Below are 25,685 nucleotides of genomic sequence, written 5' to 3' on the forward strand. Positions count from 1 at the left end.
AGGGGCGGGGTTCCAGCCCGCCCAACCACTCACCACCCCACCTCCGTCCCAGGTCATTAAGCACAAGCTGTGCAGAAGAGGAAAGTGCCAGAAGGAGGCCAAACGGAGCAGCGCTGATAAGGGTGTGGCCCTTAGCCTGGATGACGTCAAAAGACATGTGAGGGAGCGCGAGAGAGGTGCCCTCCGGCCCCGCCCCTTCCCCCACCCCAGGTCCACCCCCCCATTGCCACCTCTTCTCCTCTGCCTCCCTCACGCCCCAGGGCCACCTGTGGCCCTTCCTATAACCAGTCCCTGTCCTATTCCGTTCCCCTAGAACCCGTGTGAGAGCCTCCGGGGCCACCCCGCTGGGATGACGTATGCTGCCAACATCCTACCTCACCATCCGGCCCGAGGCACTTTTGAGGACTTTACCTGCTGAGCCCCGCAGGCCACTGTACCAAAGGCCTAGGTGGGGAGGGCTAGGACAGTAAGGGGGCCCTCGGCCGCGCTCCCCCCACATCTGCCCTGGGGACTCACTTTCCCCTCCCAAGGTAGTTCCCCACTCCTGGGCAGTCCTTTCCTCTTATCTGTGGTGAGGAAGGAATCTTGACCATAGAGCCCTCTCCCTGCCTCTATCCCATTCTTTTTATTTTTACTGAAACTAATCTTAAAAAAAAAAAAAACAACTAAACTAAAAAGAGAGAATGGGGCAGATGACCTCAGGCTGCCCCTCTCTGCTCCATGCTGCCTCCCCCAGCTCCCAGCCTGAATTCTGTCTGTCTGGCTGTCTGTCATCTGAGTGTCCACCTACATTCTGCTGCCACCAGTCACCAAAGCCCCTCCCAGTGGGGGGTGGAGGGGATCCTTGGGGTCTAGAATTTGGCCCCAAACCAGAGAATGTACCTTGAAGGGGAGGGCTAGTGGGGGGGGCTTCCCCAGCCTTAAGAGACCCTCTCAGCCCAGTGACCCCCCAACCCCAAGTCTCCAGGCAGGAACTAAGACCCTAGTCCCCATCCCCACCCCCTTACATGTGAAGTCTCTAGGGAGTTGGGGGCAGGGGATCCCCGGAAGAAGTGGATGATGGGGAGAAGATGTGGCCCTGGTGCTGTAGGCCACATCCTGATACCTATAAGTTCACCCCCACCCTGCAACTGCTGGAGAGAAATTCCAAGAGGTAGCACTCCTCTACCATCCCATGAAAGATCCAGCTGGTTGGCTTCCAGCTCAGGGAGAGGGGCACTGGTGCCTAACCTCACTGGTCCTTCTCCCAGGGGCCCCTGCAGAGGGCCACATCCATAAATTTTCTTATGGAACTCTCCCAAGTCCTCTTCCCCAACTTCATTTGCTTCTCTCAACAACCTCATCTGCATTTTCTATTTCTATATGATACAGACTCTATATTGCTATATCTCTGTATATACTTTCCCCTAACTCTGTCTGTCTCTACCCCATCCCCTCTTGTCTCTAAGAACCATCCTCCCACCCAAAGTTCCCCTTTCTGTGTTTCTACTCCCTCCCTGGTCTCTGAATGCCTTCGCCTGTATAAAGAGTTGGACTCTCTCCCCTGGTGTCTGTACTGTGTACACACATCCCTCTGAGAAGCACAAGGAGACGACACGCGCATTGTAACCTTCACACTGTCTCGGTGGCGACATAAAGGAAGCTGTGAATCACAAGCTCTGCCTCTTTCTGGCCTCACCCTCTCCCCCCAACCCTGGGCACCCTATGCCCTCCCTGTAGCCTTAACATTCCCTCCCCTGTTTCATCATCCCAATGCCCTTTGCCTGGCTGACTGTGGCCTCCCCAGGGAAGGGGTAGCTACAGACAGAGCCCCCACCCAGGGAATGGAGATCTACTCTGCATACTAAGCCAAGGTATCAGAGACAAGGGGAGCTGTGGATTGGTGACTCTGGTAGCTAGAGCAGTGGGGTGCTGACAAGCAGAAGTTGAGGTCCTCAGTCAGTGACCTTTCCTTTCTTCTGGGTGCCCAGCCTCCTTTCCTCACCTGATACCCAAGCCCACCAGTTATATTTTCTGGTGAGGTACGATTTGGTAATGGTGGGAAAAATACAGGCCTAGGGGGATAGTCGAAAGCTCTGCTGTTCTGTCCCTCCCTTCCTATTTTAATGAGAAACGAATGAGGTAGAGGGCCTGCCATGCCCCCTCCCCCAGGCACTTCTCCTAGGCCAGAGCCCTACCCCTTCCCAGGCCTTCTCTGCCCAACTCTCTCTTGGTCTCCAACCCTAGAACAGGACTTTGGCAGGTCACCTGTGCATTGGCCTGGAGCTGGAGAGTAAGGCTATGGGATTTTGGGGAACTCCTGGTTCCTAGAAGTTCATTGGAGATCAGATCTCTCCAGAGGGAAGCAGGAGCAAGGCCAATGGGTGTGCACCGGATGGGGAACAGCAGGCAGGGCTATGGGTGACGCATGCCTCTGGTCTAATAAACTGGGTTTCAACCATCTCTTCAGTGTCGTTCTTCTCTTATTTGAATAGTATTTAGGCCTTCCCACGAAGTGCCTAGAGCTGAGCTTAGCTTGGGGCCAAACAATCAGGGAGAAGCAAGGCTTGAGCCTCCTGGGATGGGGCAGACCGGCCATCACACCAGGAATGGTTTCAACCACTGGCCAGGGAAAGAGGGAGAGGTCAAAAGCAGCAAAAGTCCCAAAGAGAAGTCCTAGCACAAAGGATTCTTCGGAGAGGGTCAGGGTCAAAATCCAAAATAAAATCTGGCAGCAGGTTAGGTTTTAAAGGTCAGGGACAAAGTTGGGTTCAAATTCTGATGTTGAGGTAGTTATTAAGGCACTGTATCTGTGGAATGAGCCCTGGGCCATGAGCTAGAAGATCTGGATTCTCGGCTTTGGCTTTACTGCTAACTTGTTGGTTGATCTTTGCCAAGTCATTCACTAAGATCAGCTTTCCGGTTTGTAAAATGGAATAAACAGTGCATTCTCCTCTTCAGCCCCCCAGGCTTACAGCAGTAAGAGAAGGAAACGAAAAACAAAGCGCTTTGGGAAGTTAAATCTCCTGCGCCTGCATGAAGCAGTTACTCCATCACCCCCGTCATCAGAGCGCTGAGGCTGAGGTGTGGTCCCCCTTTCCAGGGCCTTGTCTTCCTCCCGTCGGCCTGGGGGCGCCCGCTCACAGGGCCTCTCTATCCCGGAGTTCTTCTCTATGGTCTTCCCTCCCGGACCGCGAAGACGGGAGGGAGTGGTCAGCACGCCTTTGCCGCTAGTCGCCCCCCTCTAGCCCACAGTCTCGCTGCCCTGAGCCTCCCGTGCCGGCCGGCCGGCCGGGCGGACAGGCGGGCGCGCGGGGGGCCCGCGGGGGGCGGGGGGAGTTCCGGTTCCGGTTCTTTGTGCAGCTGCAGCAGCGGCTCCGGGGAAGATGGCGGCCCGGGCGGGTTTCCAGTCTGTGGCTCCGAGCGGCGGCGCCGGAGCCTCAGGAGGGGCGGGCGCGGCGGCTGCCCTGGGTCCGGGCGGGACTCCGGGGCCTCCCGTGCGAATGGGCCCGGCGCCGGGTCAAGGGCTGTACCGCTCCCCGATGCCCGGAGCGGCCTATCCGGTGAGTGGGGCAGGAGGAGGGGCGCGCGGGCCGGGGGCGGGGCCGAGCGGGGGCCTGGGAGTGACAGGGGTGGGGGAGAAGTAGGAGGGACTCTCCTGGGAGGGATTCGGGCCCGGAGTCCGGGTGCGGGGAGGCAGTGCGGAGGAAGGGAAAGGAGGCGGTTAGCATCCCCACCTGCTCCTGGGAGCATTGTTTCCGTTGGGGAGTCAGGGTACAGAAACAGCGTGGATGAAGTGGGGCGAAAGGTGGGCACGTGAGGACCGGAGTGCAAGAGGGTTAGGGCAGCTCCAGGGCCCGGAGGAACACGGAAGGTGTAGCTAGCAAATTGAGGTCAGCTTCTAAGGAGACGATAGCTGGCAGTATTTTCTGAGTAAATGTGGGGCTTAGAGAAGATGCCCAATGTGTCAGATACAAAATAGACTGGGGAGCATTTGAGTAGAGTTTGGCTGTCTCTTAGCTTCGGGGCTATATTCCCCTTGGGATTGTACCTGGAGTACAGGAAGCCCCAGTTCTTTGGGTTTCAGAGACAGAGGGCTCTCCTCCCATTGTGCTCCACCGCACCCCCATTCAAAGAACTCAGGCATCTCCCCTTTCTTCTTGGTGGGGTTAGTAGGGAAGCCATGACATCTCTGGGTCCTCTCCTCTCTATAGAGACCAGGTATGCTGCCAGGCAGCCGAATGACACCTCAGGGACCTTCCATGGGACCCCCTGGCTACGGGGGGAACCCTTCAGTCCGACCTGGCCTGGCCCAGTCAGGGATGGACCAGTCCCGCAAGAGACCTGCACCTCAGCAGATACAGCAGGTCCAGCAGCAGGCGGTCCAAAATCGAAACCACAAGTAAGATGACCCTGGGGCAAGGGAGGGAGGGAAGGAGGGAGAAAGCCCTTGAGGACACCGGTGATGGGAGAACCCGAACCCAGAAGTGGTGGTGCTGTGTCTGCAGATGGGTGCTCCTTCTTCAGAATGCCTCACACGGGTGGGGGTGGGGGTGGGCGGAGTGTCTTTGATTTGAGAGACACTTTGCAGTCCCTTCATTTTCCTGTAAACGGAGGTGCTGACCAGTCTGTCTTCATGTTCTGGCTAGTTCCATCCCAACCTGATAACAGTATTTATTCCAAACAGTGCAAAGAAAAAGAAGATGGCTGACAAAATTCTACCTCAAAGGGTGAGTCCAGGCTGTAGGTCTTCTTGAGGATGTGCCGAGTTTGAAAATAGAAATGGTCAGCTCTGGATCCCAATGATATCTTTTTGTTCCTAAGATCCGTGAGCTGGTACCAGAATCCCAGGCCTATATGGATCTCTTGGCTTTTGAAAGGAAGCTGGACCAGACTATCATGAGGAAACGGCTAGATATCCAGGAGGCCTTGAAACGTCCCATCAAGGTAATGCAGGAGAGTGCTAGGCAGACAGCCAAAGGAGAGGACTCGGGAACCTTCAGTAGGCTTAGGATGAGAAATCAAAGGCACAGCGCAGCTCTCCTTGGCATTTAAATTATATCTCCCTTCCGCCTACGAACTGAGAATTACATTAGACTGAACAGCAAAGGGGGAGGGGCTTTTGCTATCTCTTGCACCAGAAATATATGCCATCCGTGTTTTTGCCATAACTGCTCTGCTACCTTGGGAACCTGGCACCTTGCACGACTTTGTTTATTTGGCATATCCTAGTGTATGCACTTGCACTCAGGCCGGTGGCCTATATTCTTCTAGATGGAATCTTTATCCACCCACCCCAGGGACTGGGTGGATAGTAAGTAATTTGGGGGTTTGGGGAAATTCTTGTCTTCAATATCAAACCACTGAAGCCCCACCGTCAATCCTGTTTCTGCCTTTCTTAGCAAAAACGGAAGCTGCGAATTTTCATTTCTAACACTTTCAATCCGGCTAAGTCAGATGCCGAGGATGGGGAAGGGACGGTGGCTTCCTGGGAGCTTCGGGTAGAAGGACGGCTCCTGGAGGATGTGAGTTCAAAGTCCACTGTGGTTGACGTCTAGGGTGGGAGCTGCTGGGAGCAAGCAGTGATGTCTGGTTGGCAGGAAGCCTGAGTGGTGCTCACAGCTCCTGTTGGGAACAGCAGGGAGAGGGTCACTGTGTTCCCTGCACTAAAAGACAATGGTTCTTTGTGTCTGGCTCCCACAGCTTGGCCCTCGCTGTGGTATCATATCGAGGACCTTATTGTTCTGGGATTTGATTTGTTGTTTACCTTCCTTCTGATGGTGCTGGCCATTGGACTTAGCATCTGCAGATTATTCAGTTTTTAGTTTTTCTTTCTTTAAAATTAAATGAATTTGCACTTAGCACTTGAAGACATGCTTTTCTCTCTGAGTCCTCAAGGTCCTTGATTCTCACTGTGCTATCTCCACCTTCCCAACTTCCATTGGAGATCTCTCACAGTTTAAGTGGGATAGTTTTCTTTGGTTCATGGGGAACATCAGCTGACAGGTGTTAACCCCCAAACTTCCTACCCCAGAAGCTCACCTCGCATTCCTTACACTCTCTATTTTTAACTGTTCGTAAGGAAGCTAATTTGAATGGATTTTTGCAGGAGAACTGGGGCTCCGTGTCAGAGCTTCCTTCTCTATATAGGTCCAGTCCATCTGCTGGTGGTGTCATTCCATCCAAATAAAGCTGTTTTTGTTCTGGCTGCTTATTGCCTGTGATTCATTTCCCCTCTAGAGTCAGACTTTTCTCTGTTCAGACTCGCTTTGTTACGGGCAACGGTTTGGCTTAACTTGCCTCATTTCCCTTAGGGAAATGAGGTGGGTAGGTCATTGACCCTGCACATGTTATTGGCTGCTTCTTCAGGGTTCTGTGGCTACCCTTATTGGTTTAATACCCCCAGACACTGACCTTGTCATCTTCTGAGAGAGATTCAGAAGACGTTTTTGAGGTTTTTTTTTCCCCATTGCTGTCGTGGGTTCTTTTTTAATGGGACTTTGTCTTGAGGAATTTCTTCTGGCCTTTTCTAACAAGATCTCTCCTCTCTCTCCTCTAGTCAGCCTTGTCCAAATATGATGCTACCAAACAAAAGAGGAAATTCTCCTCCTTTTTTAAGTCCTTGGTGATCGAACTGGACAAAGACCTGTATGGGCCGGACAACCATCTGGTAGAAGTGAGTAGTTCTGTCCTCTAGGCTTTGACTCCATGACTGGAGGATGATGGACTTGGGAGTCAAACTTTAATGTTTAGGGACAGGGGAAGGTATAAAAGGTTACCCCCAGTATACAGTACTAAGCTTGCAGTTTGCACGCTGACCTCCAGGTGGCGCGAGCTGTTTAGTTCTGGTACTGTTTGAACCCAAGAGCTCTTCGAGTCTGACTTGTCCCACCTTTTTAATGTTGTTATCCTGGTTGCTGCCCCAAGGGAAATTCTAATGGAGGCCTCTTACACGTTCCAGGTCATCTCTGCATCTTGCTTATTAATAATGGTGAGATGTAGTTATCCACACCCTACTCATACTTTTTCCTGATAGCAGGTGCTGTAAGGGGGTTAACTAATAGGCTTCTAGTCCTTGCAAGTTTCCCTCTATAGATAGATCTGGGACTTCCTTTGGTTCCTGTTCTGTTTAGATTCACATCCCACATCACCAGAAATCCTTTGTTATAAAGCCTGGTTATACAGTGTTCTGAAGACCCTGTTAGCGACAGTGTTCTTTGGGGTACAGTCAAAACAGAATGAGACAGTCCAGCTCTCTGAGTGAACTTAACCTGCTCCTTTCTTTGCCAGTGTAGCTGCAGCCCCTTAACCTCAACCACTAAGAGACAAGGGAAGGTCTTTACCATCTAATAAGGGAAGTAAGTCATAGAAACAATAGAAGTTTAGAAATATATTTAACTTGACTTTATAGCAGTAGAGTAGAGTGGCTAAGAACGTGGGCTCTAGAATCAGACACACCAGAGCTCCAATCATGGTGCCACGACTTAGTGGTTGTTTGACCTTAGGCAAGTTACTCCACTCTTCTAAGCATTAGTTTACTCATCTATAGTGTAGGTTTAATTGTGTCTGTCTTATGTGGATGTTGTGGGAGTTAAATGAGATAATCCCAGGTAAATATCTTAGAAGACTCTTGAACATAGTAAGTATTTAAGAAACGTTAGCCACGTTTGTTTTTTTTTTAAACCGTGCATGTATGTATTATCCATTTTGTGGATAAAATTACCACTGAAAATTTAGGCTAATTTAAATGTGACCCTAAGCAGAATCAAAGGTTAATCTGTTTAGGTACAGACAGTAATCCCAGAGCTTTATGCAATGTTTAGAAATGTCTCATGCTATTGCTCTTTTCCAGTAGCCTCAGTAATCAAAGTTAAATATTCAGTCATTACAGACGCTCTTCCCTCCCACCCCAGCTCTCCCTCTGGGAGAGCACCCCCTGACATCTTCCTCTCTGTAGTGGCACAGGACCGCCACTACCCAGGAGACGGATGGCTTCCAGGTGAAGCGGCCAGGAGACGTGAATGTACGGTGTACTGTCCTCCTGATGCTGGACTACCAGGTATTCTGGGGTGATGTCAGGGGACCCAGCTTTCACAGCCACCTCCCGTCAGCAGCCTGATAGAGGTTTAAGTCTACTTGTGGTTAATTTGTCACCAGACGATAAACTCCATAAATATAAGGATAGGAGCTTAGCCATCTCTGAGTTCCTCCTAGTGTTTTTTGGCCCCATAGAAAGCACTGCATTAATGCTTGTTGAATGGCTTGAATGTATGGCCACGCTAAAGCACCCCAAAATATATATAGACCCAGCTCACTAGCTTCATCCCTGCCCTCTTTGGTTCTCTGCAGCCTCCCCAGTTTAAATTAGATCCTCGCCTGGCTCGGCTCCTGGGCATCCACACCCAGACCCGTCCAGTGATCATCCAAGCACTGTGGCAATATATTAAGACACATAAGCTCCAGGACCCTCACGAGCGGGAGTTTGTCATCTGTGACAAGTACCTCCAGCAGGTAAGAAAAGAACCCATTCTTTTGCCAGAGTCCAGTGGAGCACTAGTTGTGCTCAAAATGCCAACTTCTTAGCTGCCTTTCTTCTTTCACACAGATCTTTGAGTCTCAACGTATGAAGTTTTCAGAGATCCCTCAACGGCTCCATGCCTTGCTTATGCCTCCAGAGCCCATCATCATTAATCACGTCATCAGGTGAGCGTGTGTAGGGGAGGCGGCAGCGTGCTGGAGTGGGCTGGTACCAGCCTTCACAGGCCAGTTGTCCGATTTGCAGGAAGCAGGCTGTCAGATAGCGGTGATTTAAATTACTTAAACTTACAGTTTTGTAAAAAGGAGGGCAGCATACCCCCAAACTCATTATTTCTTAATTATTTTATAACATCTTACTAGTATTTGTGTTTGTGAGGTTCTTTATGTTTCTTGCATATTATAGAGGAAATACTAATCCGTTTCCCCTGCTCTCCAAAAGTAGAGAGTTCCTATGAAAACTTTTCGCAAACTAAAATGGCATAAAGCAAGAAAGTTGATTACCATTAATTTATATGGAAAAAATTTTGAGCGTCCCAGACCCCAAAAAGGACTTTCGCACAGAATAAATAAAAATAAAGTCCACATGCTCACAGACCATTCAAAGCTCTGGCGGCTTGCTGCTGAGATGCTGACTTCAGTTCTCCCAGAGAAGGAGCTTGGGGGCGCCCCTTGCCGCTCGGGGGGCGCGCTGCCTCTGATGCTGCTGTGACACCGGTGCTGGGCGCTGGTTTGGCTTCTCACCTGTTTTCGTGAACAGGAAAATCCTCCTCAGAAAAGCTAACAGGTCTTTGGGAAAAGCAAAGTGGCATCACGTGGTATGATGTGTTACTATACGTCTCATCCAGCTCCTTGAGCGGTGACAAAACGTTGGCAGCTTGAAATGAACCATGTTGGGAATATTTAAACCACAGAAATCAGCAAATGCTACAAATTGGCTTTTTTTCCCTCTTCTTTTGGAGAATCAATTGTTAGACATTTACCAGCCCATCGCGGATGGGCTACCATCTCTTCTGTGGATGGTAAAATATTCCAGCCTGAGACTCCACGATTCCATTATCTCCTTCCACTTTCGTGCTCAGAAGACGGATGGGCAAGGCGTCTCACTAGGTATGGAGCGAAGGGATGCCCTTCCTCCTCCTCAGAGCAGCAGGTCGCTGGCTGGAGTCTCTTTGCCTTCTTTCCCTTGCTCTTTATTAATTCCCATAAAGGCTTTCCTTTCTTTATATTCTGAACCGCATCACTCAGCCTACAGTTTATATGTTGGATCATTCGAAGCTGATCTGTCCTGTATTCTTGTGCTTAAAGTTAAGCTAGTTTTTACTTTATTTTGTATGGTGTGTATTTTATTTGAATTTATTTTCAGCATCAATTTTAGTTTAACAAGGAGAAAGATATAGGAGATAACTACAGTAGTAATTTCCTTTGGGAAGAGAGAAACTTTATTTTCAGTGGATATCTTTTGTGCCATTTGAATTTTTACCATTGATTTAAAAAAAAACAATAGCTCTGTAGGGGTTTATATACAATAGGTCACACACACTTGAAGTATAGCTTGAGACTTTGTCAAATGTAACACCATGTAGCTACCATCGCAAAGAAGGTTCGGGAAATTTCTGTTAAGTGCAAAAGTTCTCTTGTGCCTTTTTGCAGTCAATCCCTTACTCTCATTCTTGGGCCTTCTTCTGGATCTTGTGTAGATAGGTCTTAGGGGACAAGCCTTTTACTGGGCCCCTTTGGTTTCCTCCCCAGCGTTGACCCAAATGATCAGAAAAAGACTGCTTGTTATGACATCGATGTGGAAGTGGATGATACTTTGAAGACCCAGATGAATTCTTTCCTGCTCTCTACTGCCAGCCAGCAGGAGATTGCTACCCTAGACAACAAGGTAGGGGGCCCTGAGTAGCTTGGGTGCCACCAGCCCTCTGCCACGGCTCGGAGGCTGTCTTTCGATTTTCGGCATTGGTGCGGAATGTCTTAACACCCAGTATATGCCGGCACAGGTGCCGGTTGGAGCTGGACACTAGGATTCTGGCTATAACTTTGAAGAGTTTTGAGCCTTCGTTTTTGAACTGTGAAACAAGAGACTATCACTTTTTTTTTTTTTTTTTAAGATTTTATTTATTTATTTGACAGAGATAGAGACAGCCAGCGAGAGAGGGAACACAAGCAGGGGGAGTGGGAGAGGAAGAAGCAGGTTCATAGCAGAGGAACCTGATGTGGGGCTCGATCCCATAACGCCGGGATCACGCCCTGAGCCGAAGGCAGGCGCTTAACCGCTGTGCCACCCAGGCGCCCCGAGACTATCACTTTTTTATACGGTTGTTACGAGGATTCAGTGAGACAACATACATAAAGACAACACGGTCTCTGGCATGTGAAGACAAATGGTAACCGCTGCTACTTCTGCTGTTATCCTGGTAGACGTGGTCCACGTAGGTAAAGCCAGAAAATGTTCAGAGGAGCACAAAGAACAGGGCGGCTTTCCTGGAAGAGTTGGTGTTCCAACTAAATCTTGAAGGACAAAGTGAGAGTTAATGAAAGGGGGGAAAGGATAGTGCTTGGGGTGTGGGAGGCAGAGGACGTTCCAGAACGAGGGAACAGGGTATGTAAAGGTTCAGAAATGGGAGAGAAGTATGTTCAAGAAGTACAAACCGTTTCGTGTGCTAGATGGACTTCAGGGTGCTAGGGACGGGAAGTCTGGGGAAAGGAAACCGGATAGGGAAGCAGGAGCCTAACCGGGAAGAAGCTTTGATACAGGGAAGCTGGTTTCTATTTTGTCCCGAAGACTGGAGGCAGGGATGCTCTTTGCATTTAGAGTGATCACTGGCAAGAAAGTGGAGAGTGAGCGGTAAGAGGAGTGGATCTGGAGGCAGGAAGCCCAGTTAGGAGGCCAGTGCAGTAACGCATGGGAGGTGTGCGGAGGCTTAAACTTGTGGTACTAACAATAAGGATGAAAATAGGTAGACAGGGGATGCCTGGGTGGCTCAGTCGGTTAAGCATCTGCCTTTGGCTCAGGTCATGACCCCAGGGTCCTGGGATCGAGTCCTGCATCGGGCTCCTTGCTCTGCAGGAAGCCTGCTTCTCTCTGCCTGCTGTGCCCCCTGCTCGTGCACATCCCCCCCCCCCGCCCCGCTGCCCAACAAATAAATAAAATCTTTAAAAAAGAAGTAGATCCGAGAGGTGTCAACGTGGAACTGAAGAGATTTGGATACTGTTCAGGTGGGGATGGTGGGGAGTGGCTTGAGGGAGAAGGAGGCATTATGACTCCCAGGGTTTAGCTTGGATGCAGTCACAGTCATCCAGAGCGGCAGCAGGAGAACAGAAGTGAGTATAGGGGGAAAGGCAGTGAATTTCGTTTTGGAGAGTTGGCAGAGGCCTTGAGATGTCAAGCAGCTGGAGTGGCTGGCGTTTAGAAAATGGACTGGTCCGTAGACTGAGGACTCATGAACCTGTCAGTGGTAACGGAAGATACATCAGTGAAGAAGTTGCCAGGAAGAGTATGGGTGATGAGAGAAGGGCAGGAACAAATCCCTGGACCACAGCTTTTGAGACAGATGTCTGTACCATTGCTTCTGAAACCTCAGAGTGTTTTTGCACCTATCTGTGCTGTGGATTAAGTATTCACCATGCGGCTTCCCCCATAGTGGACATTGCGGGGACCAGAAGGAAAACTTCACCACGTTGGTGTGTGACACCGTGCACATACCTGCTGAAAGAATGCTGAGCGCTGGAGCAGTTCGGCACGGGGAGATGGCAGACACTGTGTTTAACTTCGCATTTCCCAGTTTGAAATGTTAGGAGCTCCCTTCTCTTCCTTTCAGATCCATGAGACAATAGAAACTATCAATCAGCTGAAGACCCAGCGGGAGTTCATGCTGAGCTTTGCCAGAGACCCTCAGGGTTTCATCAATGATTGGCTACAGTCCCAGTGCCGGGACCTCAAGGTAAAGAACCCAGGAAAAAGTGCATAGGGCCTTAGGTCAGTGAGGCGCCCATTTGTTTTATTTCCATAGTATCTGGTAGAAGAGCTGGAGAGGGAAGTGGGACCCGGTTGTCGTTAGCATGCTCTCAGGTCCGTTTTATAATCAAGTGAGGAAAGGGAGGTGGAACCATCGGGTGTTTATCTAGTGCTTACTATGAGGTGTCACTCTGTACCCTATCGTAGGGGATGCAGAGTGCAAAACTGGATTTCTGCTTTCAAAGCGGCCTGCATTCTGTTTGGAGAAACTAGGCTAAGAGGATTTATGCATTTATTTATTTTTTATTTATTTAAAGTGTGAAGATATAATTGGTCTTATTCAATGATTCATGAATTGGGCAGCACGCCTTCTAGTAAACAGGCACTCTGAAGAGTTGTACAGAATGGAAGGTTTTGATAGACAGGAGTGGGGGGAGGAGCAAGGAAGTTACTAGCAAAGGTAAAGAAAGGATTGTTTCAGACCAGGTTATTTTCTTTTGAGGGGAAGGGAACTGACTGATCCGATTTAAAAGGTTGTAAACCACCTAAGACATTATCAGAACTCACCACTACCAGTGAATAATTCGGAGGAGAGGGAAGATGGGTGAGGCGGGGAGAATAGCGGGGGGAATGTCCCTTGGAGAATTTGGGATTTGAGGTATTTCTCAGAGAGGGGAGCGCCGTAAACTCAGGCAGGGAGGTGGGCATGAGCATTGAATGAGTGAAATGTGCCCTCAGTTCTCTCCTTTCCTGTGAGAGGTGACTGTGACTAATGACAGAAGCTGAGCAGAGGGGCAAGGGATGAGGGGTGCCAGAAAGGGTCCCTGAACAAAGCAATGACTCATCGATAGCAGGGGGTGACTTCAGTCGTTGTATTAGTAGTTTGCGAGGGCTGCCATAGTCAAACTGAGTGCCTTAAACAAGAATTTATTTTTATCTGGAGGCTGGAAGTCTGAAATCAGAGTGTTGGCAGAAGGGCGGTTCCTTCTGAGGGCTGTGAGGGAGCATCTGTTCCAGGCCTCTCTCCTAGCTTGTGGTAGCCTCGGGCATTCCTTGGTTTGCAGATGGTGTTCTCCACATGTCTTCACATCGTCTTGCTTCTGTGCATGTCTCTCTCTGTGTCCAAGTTCCCCCTTTTTGTAAGGATACCAGTCATGTTGGATTAGGCCCACCCTAATGACCTCATCTTAACTTGATCATCTGCAGAGACCCTATTTCCAAATAAGGTCACATTCACAGGTACCGGGGGGTTAGGATTTGGACATCTTTTGGGGGGATACAATTCAATCCATAAGAGGTGTGAAGGAGGGAAACAAGTCTGTTCTCCTGTCTCTCTCCCCTCTCATGTCCCCCAGACCATGACCGACGTGGTGGGTAACCCAGAGGAGGAGCGCCGAGCCGAGTTTTACTTCCAGCCTTGGGCTCAGGAGGCTGTGTGCCGATACTTCTACTCCAAGGTAAGTGCCTGAGCGTGGGAAACGGCCAAAAACCGAGGGGTCTGAACCCTGGTTGGGGGTCAGTGGTATGAGGTGCCAGCTTCTGGTTTGTCTCATTTTCTACTCCCTCCACGATTTTCTCCCTAGGTGCAGCAGAGACGACAAGAATTAGAGCAAGCCCTGGGGATCCGGAATACATAGGCCTCTCCCACAGCCCTGGTTCGGCTGCACCGATTATACCTGGGCCCTGTGCTTCCTGCCTCAGAGCGCCTGCCTTGGTCTTGTTTGGGGCCTTCCAGGGGATGCTGTGGGTTCACGGACAACACCAGAATGAAGAGGGTCTCCCATTTCTGTCTTGCAAGACACCTGTCACCCTCTTCTCCCACCCCATCCCTTCCTGTCCCCCAGCTTCCCTTTGCCCCACAGAGTTCCCATGTGCCTCTACCCTCCCCTGGTCTGCATAGGACCTGTAGATAGTGTTAGAGAGAGAACCTGTAGTGGTAATCAGTGCATTGAACGGATTGGGCCTAAGGCCAGGTGGTCTTCAAGGGGACCGGCTACACTGATTCTGCCCTTCAGAGACCCAGGAGTTGGGAGCTCTCGCCCCTTCTCTGAGACTCAGGCCTGGGGGCACTCTATAAGCTAGTTGATCTTGGCTCTCCGGATAACAAAGTCCAATTTCCTTCCTTCCCTCCACAGGTTTGGAGCACACTCTCCCTTTACTTTCGCCCTCTAGCACTAAAGGAACCCCGGTTCTTGGGCCCCACTGAGCCCCAGGTCAGTCCGCAGCCCTCTGGATTGGCCTGCTGTCTCAGTGCTTCTCTTACTCCCTCGTAGGGAGTCCACATCAGTATTGGAGTTTGTTCTTTAACTAGTGCTCCCTCCCAGCACACTCCCTGTAGCTGCTCTTTTTAGGATTCCCTGCTGTCGATCTGTCCTAACGCAGGGCATTTGGGTGGGGGAATCTTGCCTTTCCCTGTCAGAGCCCCAGGGATCTAACCTGGGGTATGGTCATTGCCAGCAGAGGCTGTTCCTTCCTGCTGTTGCTTGGAGGTGACTCATTTATTCACTCCACCCTGCGTCCCCTATCCCTTCATGGAGAAACAGGCCTGAAATCAAACGGGTAAAAGCCCTGGGCCATCCCTGTCTTCCTGTCCCTTGTCTGCCCAGTTGACACCCACTGGTGACTTCTAGGGCACTGAGGAGTGAAAGCGCCTAGGGCTGGCGAATAGCTCTGAGTTGGGTTTGTGACTCTTCCCTCTCCCTGCCTCACAGGATTGTGACTCCCCAGCCCCTGCCCTCAAAGCTTCAGACCCCTCAGGTAGCAGCAGGACCTTGTGATCTTGGCCCCTTGGAACTGAGATGGTTTTGCATCTTTCCAGGAGAGCCTCAGATTCTTCTTCCAGGTTGTATCACCCCAAGTTAGCATATCCCAGGCTCGCAGACTCAACATAGCAGGGTGGGAGACAGCTGGGCACAGAGGGGGAATTCCGTTCAGCCTGGGCTCTAAACCCACAGAACTGACAAAGCCCTTGCTTCCCCACCCCCTCCTCAGGCTCCTGCGAGCACATCCTCCAGCCCCATATCCCTGCCTCTTCCACACCGGGGACAGAATTTTCTCCCCATCTTCCCCTTCCTCCCATTATCCCATCCCTCCCTTAAAAGGTTCTGCCCACAGACACTGGACAACCTCTGTCCTTGGGGCTGGAACCATGAGAAGGAAGTTCAGCACTCCTACACGGTGTCCCTGTTGAAGATAACTTTTTATTAACTGAATTATTATGTTTTTTTCATGGACCAAAATTTTTTTTGTACTGTCTCCTTATCGATGTCACCCAGTTTTAATAAAAGAGTCTTCTGAAGGATGGGTCCCCTTACGTACTGAGGGAGAGCACTTCCCTGAGCTCTTTCTCCGATACCATTAGCCATGTTCATGGTACCTGTTTTTATTTAAATAACAGATATTTCTTGGGTACCTGCTGTGCCAGCTGTGGTGCTGGGCACTAGGGATATGGTGGGAAACAAGGTTTTTACCCTGTGGACCTCAGGTTCTCACCTTACAGCTTGTTCTGTCAGCCCAGTGGGCCAAGCAGGCCGGGTACTGGTTGGGATTATTGGGCTTCCTCGCTGGATCTGAGAGTCGTGCCCCCAGCTCTCGGTCGGGAGGTGCTACAAGACAGTGGCACTGCCATCTTCTCCCTGATCCTTCTGAGCTCCCCGAGGCACCTGCTGGCTCGAGGGCACTGCCCAGGGGCACCTGCGCTTCCTTAGGCTTGCTGGTCCTGAGCCACCTGTAGGCGAGTTCCTCTCAGGGCTCCTGTCTAGTGAGGGCCCGCACAGCCGAAGACGTGTGCCTCTGCCTGCTGTTCCTTTAAGGTTCCACTGTCATGGCCCTGAGAGATTTCAGTTCTTAACACCGGCATGGAAATGCTGTGCTGTCCTCATGCTACAGACAACCTGCCCCTCGGCAGGGTTGGGAAGACTGCTCAGGACGGATCTCCCATTAGCGGGCGCATGAAATTCTGCTGTTCCCATCATAATGTGCTTGCTTCTCACCTGGTGGCTCATGCTTGCCTCCTCGGTGCCATTATCGAGCTTGGTTCTACCCCGAGAAGGGGGTTTAGAATGCAGGATGAGTGCGACCACATTCCAAACCTGTAGTAAAGAAACTATCCTTTGCTTCATGGATGGGAACACCCAAGTACTGCCTCGCATACAACCAAATCCACCCAGGTTACAACTTGTTCCCAATTTGGAACTTGGCGGTTTATCAGACTTGAGTAGGGAAAAGAATGTGTGGGGGTGATAACTTGGAGTGGAAAAAATTGATGTCAAGGACATTGAAATGGCATCTGTTTTTACCCATTACATTACATGTGTAATGAATGGCTGATGAACCATTATTAATTTCAAGCAAATAATCTACAGTTTGCTCTTGGGAAAAGAGCTCTAGTAGTACAGATAACTTCTGTGATGAGCCAGTTCCGAATCTGCACACTCTTTATTCCTATATAAATGCACAAATTCCTTGTCTCCATACTACTGAAAATGATTTTAAGGGCAAAAGGAGAGACGGGAGAATTTAGGCAAAAAACAAGGGGGTTATTTTATGCATAAACATCCATTCTCTGGGGTTCCCGCCATATGCGCCAGGGACAGAAGCATTCTTTCTCTTCCATCACCCATAATCAGTGTTCCCAGCTGGCACTTGGCACCGGCGCCTTTGTCTTTCAGTGCCAGCGCAATAATGCAGCGTGCTCTCCGGGAGGCTGGCTTTGCAGCAGGTGTGATTTTACTCCTAAGGGAAACCAACTACCAACTTCACGTACGTTCCCCTATGGGAACTCCCTGGCCATGGGAGGGGAATATGGTGGGCCCCCCCTGGGCAGTCCCTAGAACTTAGAAAAACCTCTTCTCTGCAGTCTTGCCCTCAGGCCCATTTACCCTTACTCTGTGGTTACACAGACTCCTCTCTGGCCTAGTGCTCATTGCTGTTGCCGGGCCAGCAGTGGCCCCAAGGGATGGAAACACCCACTCAGCAATCTGCCAAGCCAGGAGTTCAGCACGTGAGCAGACAGTCGTGTCTGCCCTCTAGGCCAAAGTGCACAGACAGCTGCGGCGTTAGGGGCATTTGCCCCACTCCACATCAGCCTAGAAACCAGAGCTGCTTCTCTTCCTGGTCAAACGGATGGCTGTAGGTGATGTAGAGTCCTGGACTGCTTGATGTGTTCTTTCCAACCTCTTCCCGTGTCCCAAATCACACACCCCACTTACTCTCAGTTACAGGGTCTGAGAACACAAAGCTCCACAGAAGTTATGGCTGCCCCAGGTCCTGCCTCCCTTCCCCTTTCTGGCTTCTTGCAAATGAGCCACTAACTTGAGGGAGCCCCTAGTGTGGTAGCTGAGAAACCCAAGAAAGAATTGAAGGAAGCTCAAAGTCTCTTGAGGACAATGAACGGTTTAGCCGCTGTCTTTTCTCTCCTGTCCTCTTCTTCAACCCCAGAGTCTGCAAGAGAATTTTTGGCCACTTGGCCTCAGAGCTTCTAACTTTGACCTTTCCCACCTTCTCTTCCTGGAAGACATTCGAGTGAGGATTCTTTGAGGTGAGGAGAGAGGCCCAAGGGTGAGTCCCCGAGATGACCACTGTGGGTAACAGATGCCCTTGTCCCTCAGGGCTCCTGGGGTCTCTTATCCTTGGGCTGGGATGCCTCCAAAGCAGGCCCTCACCTCTTATGTGGTCTTATCTTTAAAAGTGAGCCCACACCTGCCCACCTCATTCACACACAGTCCTACGGTAGAGCTGGTGCAGGGCCAGTGACACATAATCTTTGTCACTGCTAGAGGACAAAACTGGAGGGTAGATTCTGGAGTCCTAGGAGGCTATGTGGGGTGATATCCACCTTGGAAAAGAAAGCATTCCTGTTTCTGCTACTAGGACTGACTACAATTTATTCCAGTGCTGGGGGACAGAAGGGATTGGGGGGGTAGTCACTTGTTCCTCATCTGGGCTATTTCTTGGCAGACCTCCAAATGAGACCATTACAGGGAGGGAGGGCTGGGGCCAAGGGAAGAAGCTCACTAGCACCATCAGCTGGCAAACCTGCAAGGAAGAAGGGCTTGGACTCTGCCCCATTCCTGTTCCCCCACCTGTCTCTCCCCTTTTCTCCCCTTTCCCTAGCTTTGCCAGAGTCCCTGTCTCCCTGGGCGCCCGCCTCCCCACCCGCCCCTGGAAGGCGGGACTTGGCTGCACCCACGTGTGGCGGTGTTATATGCTCCTAGTCAGCAGGGGAGCTGGGGAGCGCAGCACTGAGCTGGATCAGTTAGAGAAGTGGCACCATGGCTGGCAAGAAAGTCTGCATTGTAGGCTCTGGCAACTGGTAAGTGGCTCTGTCAAAGAGCACCTGGGGGGAGGGGAGGTTCCCCCAAGAACGCGGGGCTAGGGTGAGGGGCAGGAGGCAGCCGGTGGGTAGGAATTGCCCTCCAATTTCTGTTCCACCCTTGCTATCTCCTGTGCCGACCCCCACAGGGCAAATGGTGCTCAGACCTTTTGGGTCCTTGCTTGCCTGGGCAGCTGCACCTGTTTGCCACAGGAAGAGGGCTTCCAGAGTCCTCCCTGCCTGAAAAGCTGCCTGCGGTTGGGGGTTGGGGAGATCAGAAGGCTGGCCCCCTTCTCCAGCTGCAAAGTTTAAGGCAGACTGAGTCTCCTTTCTACTGCCAGGGACACACTTTCATGGTGGTACGGGGTCACAAGGAAGATGGCAAGTAAAGAATCTGGTGGGCTGCTGTGCTGTCCCCTCACTGCCACCCTGTGCCTCCTCCCCTGCCACTGTTCCTCCCTCGTGCCCTGACTCTTCCACTTTCCGCCCTCCCCCTCCCACTAGGGGCTCAGCTATTGCCAAGATTGTGGGAGGCAATGCAGCCCAGCTGTCACACTTTGACCCACGGGTGACCATGTGGGTGTTTGAGGAAGACATCGGGGGGAGAAAGCTGACAGAGATCATCAACACGCAGCATGAGAACGTCAAATACCTGCCAGGGCACAAGCTGCCCCCCAACGTGGTGAGCCCCAAAACCCTGCAAGGAAGGGAAAGGGAAGTGGAGGCGTGCTTCCTGCGGAGAGGGGGCCATTTCAGCTGCTACTTGGACTTGGGAAGCATCTTGGGACGGCCGCTCTAGGCACAGGGCACCCCTATGCACAACCCCCAAAGTGCTCTCCTGGCACTTTCTGGAACTGAGGAGAACTTGAACCCACTCCCACCCCCCAGATACACTCACGGGCTCCCAGGCAGAAAAGGGAGGGGGAGAGGACAAGGAAGTTGGCTTCCGTGGCAACCAAAGACTGGGGGTCTGAGAGCGCCTGCCTCAGGCTCTAACCCTGTTACTTATTCACTGGGCTATTAGCCGACTTGGAGGCTGCTCCTTGGACTTAAGGTCCCTGGTCAAATCCATGTGGCTTGCTCCCAGCCTGGAGAGGGGGAGCAGGGAAGACAGCAGGGAGGGCTCTCCCTTCCCAGTTGGGGGCCCTAAGAAGCAGCATGATGAAATCTTACTTGGCCGCCTCCTCCTGCCAAGCCCAGGCCTCCCACTGCCTCCCTCACTGTCCCACAGCCAAGGGCTAGAAAAGTACTGAGCGGAGGTTCCCAGGAGTCCTCAAGAGCCCCGGGCAGCTGGAGTGAGAGGGAATGATGGTGAGGGGGAGGAAGACGGTGTTTCATTCCTCCAGGTTCAGCCCTTCCAGATTCAATCCCCCAACTGCCCTTCCTTCTCCCCCACCAGCCTCACTCTTTAGCTCCTAGATCTCCTGAATAGGCTTCCACAGGGGCGAGAAGTCTGTGAGGCCCATGAGCACTGGTCACCCCCACAGGTGGCTGTCCCAGACGTGGTCCAGGCTGCAGCGGATGCTGACATCCTGATCTTTGTGGTGCCTCATCAGTTCATCCGCAAGATCTGCGATCAGCTCAAGGGCCACCTGAAGGCAAACGCCATTGGTGTATCTCTTATTAAGGTGCCAGGAACATCTTCATGTGGATGGCAGCGGGGTGCAGCTAACTGTTGTGGGGTCAGGGCCGGGGAGGAGAGGAGAACAAAATGGCAGAAGAAGGCCAAGAGTTTTTTGGAGAGGGGAGGAGTTGATTTGGGGAGGCTGAGAAATAGCTGCTGGGGGCCAGCGGGGAGGGGAGGCTGGTTGGAGAGTAGTTAAGAGATTGGTTTGGAGGGTGATGTCTGAGGAATTTAGGAGGCATACAAGGGATGTCTGGGGTTATGAGAAGTGGGGTGGTTTGAGGACTGTGAAAGGGAAGCTGGTTTGGAGGCGTTTCTGAGATGGAAGCTGGTTTGGGGGACTTGGTGGAGGGTTGTTTAGGGATGTGGAGGGGATGCTTTGGAGAGGTAGGTTGATTGAAGGTATATGGAAGGAGTATTTTCAGATGGATTAGTTTTCACATATGATCTACCGTCCTCACAGCAAGCTTTGGCTGGGGCAGGGCCTTTGGGGAGGCACACTGATGAACAGTGGATTTGGAAGGGGCAGGATTTCTGGGTGGGAAGCCCTCAGTGGGGCATAAAGGACACCTGGCCTGAGCTCCATCCTGTGCCCAGGGGGTAGACGAGGGCCCTCAGGGGCTGAAGCTCATCTCTGAAGTGATTGGGGAGAACCTTGGCATCCCCATGAGCGTGCTGATGGGGGCCAACATTGCCAGCGAGGTGGCTGATGAGAAGTTCTGTGAGACAACCATTGGTGAGAGCCCTGTCATCACCTACATACACAGCACAGCTTGCTACATCCCCTCTCTGTATTCCCCTCACCCCCATGTAGCCATCTTCTCCCCATTAATCAGGCAAAGGAAGGAGACCCAAGCATCAGAGATGAGGGAGGACTGGGACATCCCCAGGGAAAGGGTTACGGGTTCTGCTGAGGGCAGGTATGGGAAGAGTCAAGAATCCCCTTTTAAAGCCTTGCCCCCTTCCCGCTTTAGGCTGCAAGGACCAGACCCAAGGGGAGCTTCTGAAAAAGCTGATGCAGACACCCAATTTCCGCATCACAGTGGTGCAAGAGGTGGACACAGTAGAGATCTGTGGGGCCTTAAAGGTGAGAGGGTGCAGAGGCAGCTATGGGGTGGGAAGTCCCTGAAGGAGGGCCTGGCTTAGTTCTACAAGGTTGCTGGTACTCCAGGCTCTCACTCGGGCCATTGCTCCCCTTTGCCACCAAGTCCCCGCCAACACACACAGGAAGAATTATAGCAGTAAGGTCAGGGTCATTCAGGCCTGCCAGTTATTCACTATCCAACATTGGACCTCCTTCTTCCTTTCTTCCTATAGCTCCCTGTGGGACATCTTTATCCCTGCCTCCAATGGGTGGTCCAGGGGGAAGAGGAGATGTCCTGAGGAAGGACCCAGGCTAATGGGAGATAAGACATCCAGGCAGACTGATGGCCAGAACTCTGAATCTTGGATAGAGCTGAGGACATCAGGATATGGAACAGAATAGTCATGGATGGGAGGGCCAGCTGGATAGAAGACTGGTTTTCAGTGCAAGTTCTCAAGGACGGAGTATGAGGCAGGGTTGGGGAGCCAGGAAGCATGAGCCCAAGGGTACAGCAAGTGGGAAAATCAAGAGATGGAAATAGTTGAGGAGCCCACCCACTATGCTTCACTTATTCAGTGGTGTGTCATGGCGGATGGAAGGAGCCTGAGGCAGGTGCTGAGGGGTCTGCGGGGAGGGACCCTTTCTCACTTGTGACCTCCACTCTCCAAAGAATGTAGTGGCCGTGGGTGCTGGCTTCTGTGACGGGCTGGGCTTTGGCGACAACACCAAGGCAGCGGTGATCCGACTGGGGCTCATGGAGATGATCGCCTTTGCCAAGCTCTTCTGCAGCGGCCCTGTGTCCTGTGTCACCTTCTTGGAGAGCTGCGGCATCGCTGACCTCATCACCACCTGCTATGGAGGGCGGAACCGAAAGGTGGCAGAGGCCTTCGCCCGCACAGGAAAGGTGGGACCCTGGGGGAACAGAGAATGGAGGGCGGCCCAATAGGTTCAAAGTAGAGGGATTTGCTTTGAGGTATCCTTGATCACAAACATTAAGATTGTTGTGAACATTCCCGGCCTTTCTTTCTTCCTAAGACTCTACCTCCCGTCTAAGCCCCAGACTCTCCACTCCCACAGACAGCCCTCCTCTCCCATTTCCATCCACTGTCCTATTTTCTTTACAGTCCATCGAGCAGCTGGAGAAAGAGATGCTGAATGGGCAGAAGCTGCAGGGGCCCCCGACAGCCCGGGAACTACACAGCATCCTCCAGCACAAGGACCTGGTGGACAAGTAGGTGTCTGCCCCAGCTCCGCTGGGGAAGGGGCCACAGCCGGAAGTGCTGTCCACATTCACCTTCCTGATCCCTCCTCAATCTGTGAAGCGGGTGGAGAGGGAACCTTATGTTTACAGACAAAGAGACTAGAGCTTGGAGAGAGTCTGGTCTGTCCACTGTCCCCCAGCTAGTTCATAGTCTTTGAACTACCTCCAGGCTAGTGTTCTTTAACCACATTGCTTGGGCCCCCCCACGTACGTAGCCTCACTTCCCGTCCTTTCCTCCTGTCCTTTGCTATGAGGGCTGGCACTCTGGGGCAGCAGGAATAAACTCAACCGACTATCCGTCCTCTCTGTCCCTGAACCCCAAGTCTAAGCCACTACCTGGAGGCCAACCCTCCTGTACCCTGAATCCTGTCCTGGGGGCTGAGGTGTGAGGAGGACAGTCTCTGTGTCAAGATACTCCGTTGCAGGGAGCACAAAGACAGTTGGGGTGATGGGCTGATCAGAGCACAGTTCTGTCGGTCAGAGAAAGAATCCTAAAATAAGAGAGTCTGAAACAGGTTCAGAAGATCAGCTCACGCTGGTCAGGGGAAAGCCTCCAGGTAAGGGATGCAGCCTGTGCAAGAGGACGGGAAGAAGGAAATGCATTTATGGAGCACCTTCACATTAATACATAATCCCTTCTTCACTACTTTGTTATATTGGTCCCATTCTACAGTTGATGATACTGAGGTTTACAGAGGTTAAGTGGCTTGCCCAACTAGAACAAATAATTCATGCCAGGGAATCATACAGGCAAGTTCAATATGACAGGGAGCAGGGCAATTAACAACCTGACCCTAAACCCGGGACTAGGAAGTTCAAGTTCTCAGCAATTGGAAATTGAGAGCCGGAGTCTGCCTGAGCTCAAAGGTGGGAGAGTAGGGGAGTGGAAGGTTAGCAGGTGGATGGGGAGTGGGCAGGGGTAAGGGGGGGTAGGGGTATACTAGAAGGCTAAGCTGGGTCTTTCCTTCCCCATTCTAGGTTTCCTCTGTTCATGGCTGTGTACAGGATATGCTATGAGAGCCAGCCAGTGGGTGAATTCATCCATTGCTTGCAGAATCATCCAGAACATTTGTGAGCAGAGCTGGGGCCCAGGCCAGGCAGCTTCTTTACCCCAATGGAGACAGTCAGAAGCTTGGGGTACCTGGCCATCAGGATCCCTGGGATGCTCCCTGGAGCAGCCTCTTCTCCAGGAGGCTGTGGGGCCCAACTATCTACCTGGGAACCTTGAACCATCAAGCAGCCTACAGCCTCCTGCCACCACCTCTCACCAGAAATGGAGTTGCCTTGTCCCTCTCCAGATGTGGGGCTTTCTCCTCGTCTTCTGGGAGGGGTAGAATCAAGCCCCAGTGCTGCCTGCTTTGGGTGTGTGTGTTGTGGGGAGGATGAAGGGAGAGGGAGGCAAGCGCTACCCACTGCTGCCTCACGCAGACCAGGAGTCCCGTCCCCAAGCCCAGCTAAATCCCCACAAGAGGAATGAGGCAAGGGCTGCCAAGGAGGGGCCTGGGCTTTTGAGCTGACACAGGCCTCAGGGACCCCTTTGCTCTGACCTCTGCCAGGCCCCACACAGCATCAATGGATCTCAGTGTTTGTTAACAAAATACAAAGCTCTCAACCCCCTCCTAGCTTCTCCTAGCAACATCTGCGTCCTCAGAAACCTCTGGTTGTCCTCCCCACCCCACCCCCACCCCCAGGCTGCCCTGGCACCAGAGTTGCTGCCATGCTGGCATCTCTGGCCCTAGGGCTTGTCATTCTCCCCAGGGACTTCCTAGTTCTTGCCAGCTCCTCCCCACCATGCATGACCTTTCTAAGCCTTCCCTTGCCCGCCTGTCCAGCACCCTCTTCCGAGAGCAGGAACCTAATCTGCTGACAGCTACACCATTTCATAGCAGGCTCAGATCACTCCGCTCCCTATGACCTTTGTATTGGCTCCGCCTCCCTTCCCTGAAGCTCTAGTTGGGGGAGGTGTCAGTTGGGTCCCTCCTGCTTCTGTCTTCTCAAGGACATCCTTGGCTTCACCCCTTTCCTCCTCCCAAATCCACTGCCTATTTCTCAGCGGCCCCGAGAGCAGCCAGGGCAGCTAACCAGCACCTGCGTCAGGAGGCCAGGGGGTCAGAGAGCAGCCCAAAGGCTGATCAGGGACTATGAGCAGGGAGGGGTGAGCAGGTCCCTGTTGATGGCCCCTGACATTCCCAGGCCAGCTCTCCGTTGTCACCTGAAGGCTTTCTCACGACTCCATCAGCACCTCAGGAGCTGGGAAACTCAAGGAGGAAAAAAATTAAAACCACCCTACCCACTGTGGTGAGGGAAGAACAGGGAGGGGAGGAGGGAATGTGCTTGGAACTGGCTTTGTTCCAGAATGCGTTGGCAGCCAGGAATGTCACAGGTCAGCAGCCTGGGCCCCTGGCTACAAATAGGCCCTGTGGGCCTGCCAGTCTCTAGCCTCGTTCAGCAGAGGATCTCAGCTTCCTATGTGGCAGCACCTGGCACACTGTGGCTGTGGCCAGCATTATGTTAACCCTTTCTTACTCCCTGCCACATCGGGAGGCGGGCTCCCCCGCTCAGCCCTAGCCCTTGAGGAGTCACTGTCTTACCAGTGAAGGGCAGAGCTGCCTGGCTCAGGCCGCGGGTAAAGGGCACAGCCACCCCAGATTTGGCTGGGCCCAGGCTGGGGCACTGACTGAATCCAGAGCTGCCTCCCCAGGAGGTCAAAGTGGGGACAGAGAGCTCTTTTCTTTCGGCTACCGCTGTAACCTTGTTAGATAGTCCGACACCTTTGCCTACGTTTGTTCACTCCACAGTCAACTATCTGAGGCCTTCCCGTCAAGCCTACTACTTGTCTATTCAATAAATCGTGGTTTTTCCAGAAAGGAGTTGGGGAAGGGCGCTTCAGTGCATGCGGCAGCGCGTGTGCCACGTACGTCTCCAGTC

At 52.0% G+C, this 25,685-nt stretch overlaps 3 protein-coding genes and 1 long non-coding RNA gene across 14 annotated transcripts in view; 3 read left to right on the forward strand and 1 right to left on the reverse strand.

Moving 5' to 3' along the window:
• Positions 1–1,619, forward strand: part of ASIC1 (acid sensing ion channel subunit 1) — a 40,113-nt gene extending 38,494 nt beyond the window's left edge. For both annotated transcript variants that reach the window (XM_026501906.4, XM_026501905.4), the window contains 2 exons: positions 53–157; positions 314–1,619. In XM_026501906.4, the coding sequence (XP_026357691.1) occupies positions 53–157; positions 314–418 (210 nt within the window). In that variant the 3' untranslated portion in view covers positions 419–1,619. The remainder of the gene's footprint in view (positions 1–52; positions 158–313) is intronic.
• A 1,627-nt stretch (positions 1,620–3,246) lies between these two features.
• Positions 3,247–15,773, forward strand: SMARCD1 (SWI/SNF related, matrix associated, actin dependent regulator of chromatin, subfamily d, member 1). 4 transcript variants are annotated; one of them, XR_008961548.1, is made up of 14 exons: positions 3,257–3,542; positions 4,194–4,381; positions 4,667–4,709; positions 4,804–4,926; positions 5,382–5,504; positions 6,539–6,655; positions 7,937–8,038; positions 8,329–8,490; positions 8,585–8,682; positions 10,267–10,402; positions 12,339–12,461; positions 13,831–13,932; positions 14,059–14,688; positions 15,187–15,773. XR_008961548.1 is itself a non-coding variant. In XM_026501907.4 (13 exons), exons 1-13 carry the CDS (start codon positions 3,366–3,368, stop codon positions 14,110–14,112), a joined length of 1,548 nt encoding a protein of 515 aa, XP_026357692.1. In that variant the 5' UTR covers positions 3,257–3,365; the 3' UTR covers positions 14,113–15,773. The 4 variants fall into 4 exon arrangements, 2 of the variants coding, with proteins under 2 accessions (XP_044241415.2, XP_026357692.1); XR_008961549.1 differs by lacking the exons at positions 14,059–14,688; positions 15,187–15,773 and adding an exon at positions 13,540–13,714 and having other exon boundaries at positions 3,247–3,542; positions 13,831–13,917; XM_026501907.4 differs by having other exon boundaries at positions 14,059–15,773.
• On the reverse strand, positions 13,387–22,408 carry LOC130544869 (uncharacterized). The gene is made up of 2 exons (XR_008961550.1): positions 22,145–22,408; positions 13,387–14,054 (listed from the first exon to the last, which is right to left on the reverse strand). It is a non-coding gene; the product is annotated as an uncharacterized LOC130544869 (long non-coding RNA).
• Positions 16,606–25,624, forward strand: GPD1 (glycerol-3-phosphate dehydrogenase 1). Of its 7 annotated transcripts, none has more exons than XM_057318859.1 (11): positions 16,606–17,236; positions 17,377–17,609; positions 17,915–18,014; positions 18,590–18,788; positions 19,293–19,470; positions 20,276–20,416; positions 21,010–21,148; positions 21,387–21,499; positions 22,167–22,400; positions 22,621–22,727; positions 23,736–25,624. In XM_057318859.1, exons 4-11 carry the CDS (start codon positions 18,748–18,750, stop codon positions 23,830–23,832), a joined length of 1,050 nt encoding a protein of 349 aa, XP_057174842.1. In that variant the 5' UTR covers positions 16,606–17,236; positions 17,377–17,609; positions 17,915–18,014; positions 18,590–18,747; the 3' UTR covers positions 23,833–25,624. The 7 variants fall into 7 exon arrangements, with proteins under 7 accessions (XP_057174842.1, XP_057174837.1, XP_057174836.1 ...); XM_057318855.1 differs by having other exon boundaries at positions 16,721–17,236; positions 17,394–17,609; XM_057318857.1 differs by having other exon boundaries at positions 17,151–17,236; positions 17,394–17,605.
• The last annotated feature ends 61 nt before the right edge of the window (positions 25,625–25,685 follow it).

Source organism: Ursus arctos, unplaced genomic scaffold (assembly GCF_023065955.2).
Source record: "Ursus arctos isolate Adak ecotype North America unplaced genomic scaffold, UrsArc2.0 scaffold_26, whole genome shotgun sequence".
In the NCBI taxonomy this organism is placed as follows: Eukaryota; Metazoa; Chordata; class Mammalia; order Carnivora; family Ursidae; genus Ursus; species Ursus arctos.

What these genes read in the sequence shown, in the direction of transcription:
- GPD1 (XM_057318854.1), top strand. Translation starts at nt 18,748, where the DNA reads ATGGCTGGCAAGAAAGTCTGCATTGTAGGCTCTGGCAACTG. An exon ending in AGATCTGTGGGGCCTTAAAG is followed by an intron (nt 21,500 to 22,166) that starts GTGAGAGGGTGC and finishes CACTCTCCAAAG; the next exon opens with AATGTAGTGGCCGTGGGTGC. An exon ending in CACAAGGACCTGGTGGACAA is followed by an intron (nt 22,728 to 23,735) that starts GTAGGTGTCTGC and finishes TCCCCATTCTAG; the next exon opens with GTTTCCTCTGTTCATGGCTG.
- SMARCD1 (XM_026501907.4), top strand. Translation starts at nt 3,366, where the DNA reads ATGGCGGCCCGGGCGGGTTTCCAGTCTGTGGCTCCGAGCGGCGGCGCC. An exon ending in CGGACAACCATCTGGTAGAA is followed by an intron (nt 6,656 to 7,936) that starts GTGAGTAGTTCT and finishes TCCTCTCTGTAG; the next exon opens with TGGCACAGGACCGCCACTAC. An exon ending in GTGACAAGTACCTCCAGCAG is followed by an intron (nt 8,491 to 8,584) that starts GTAAGAAAAGAA and finishes TCTTTCACACAG; the next exon opens with ATCTTTGAGTCTCAACGTAT.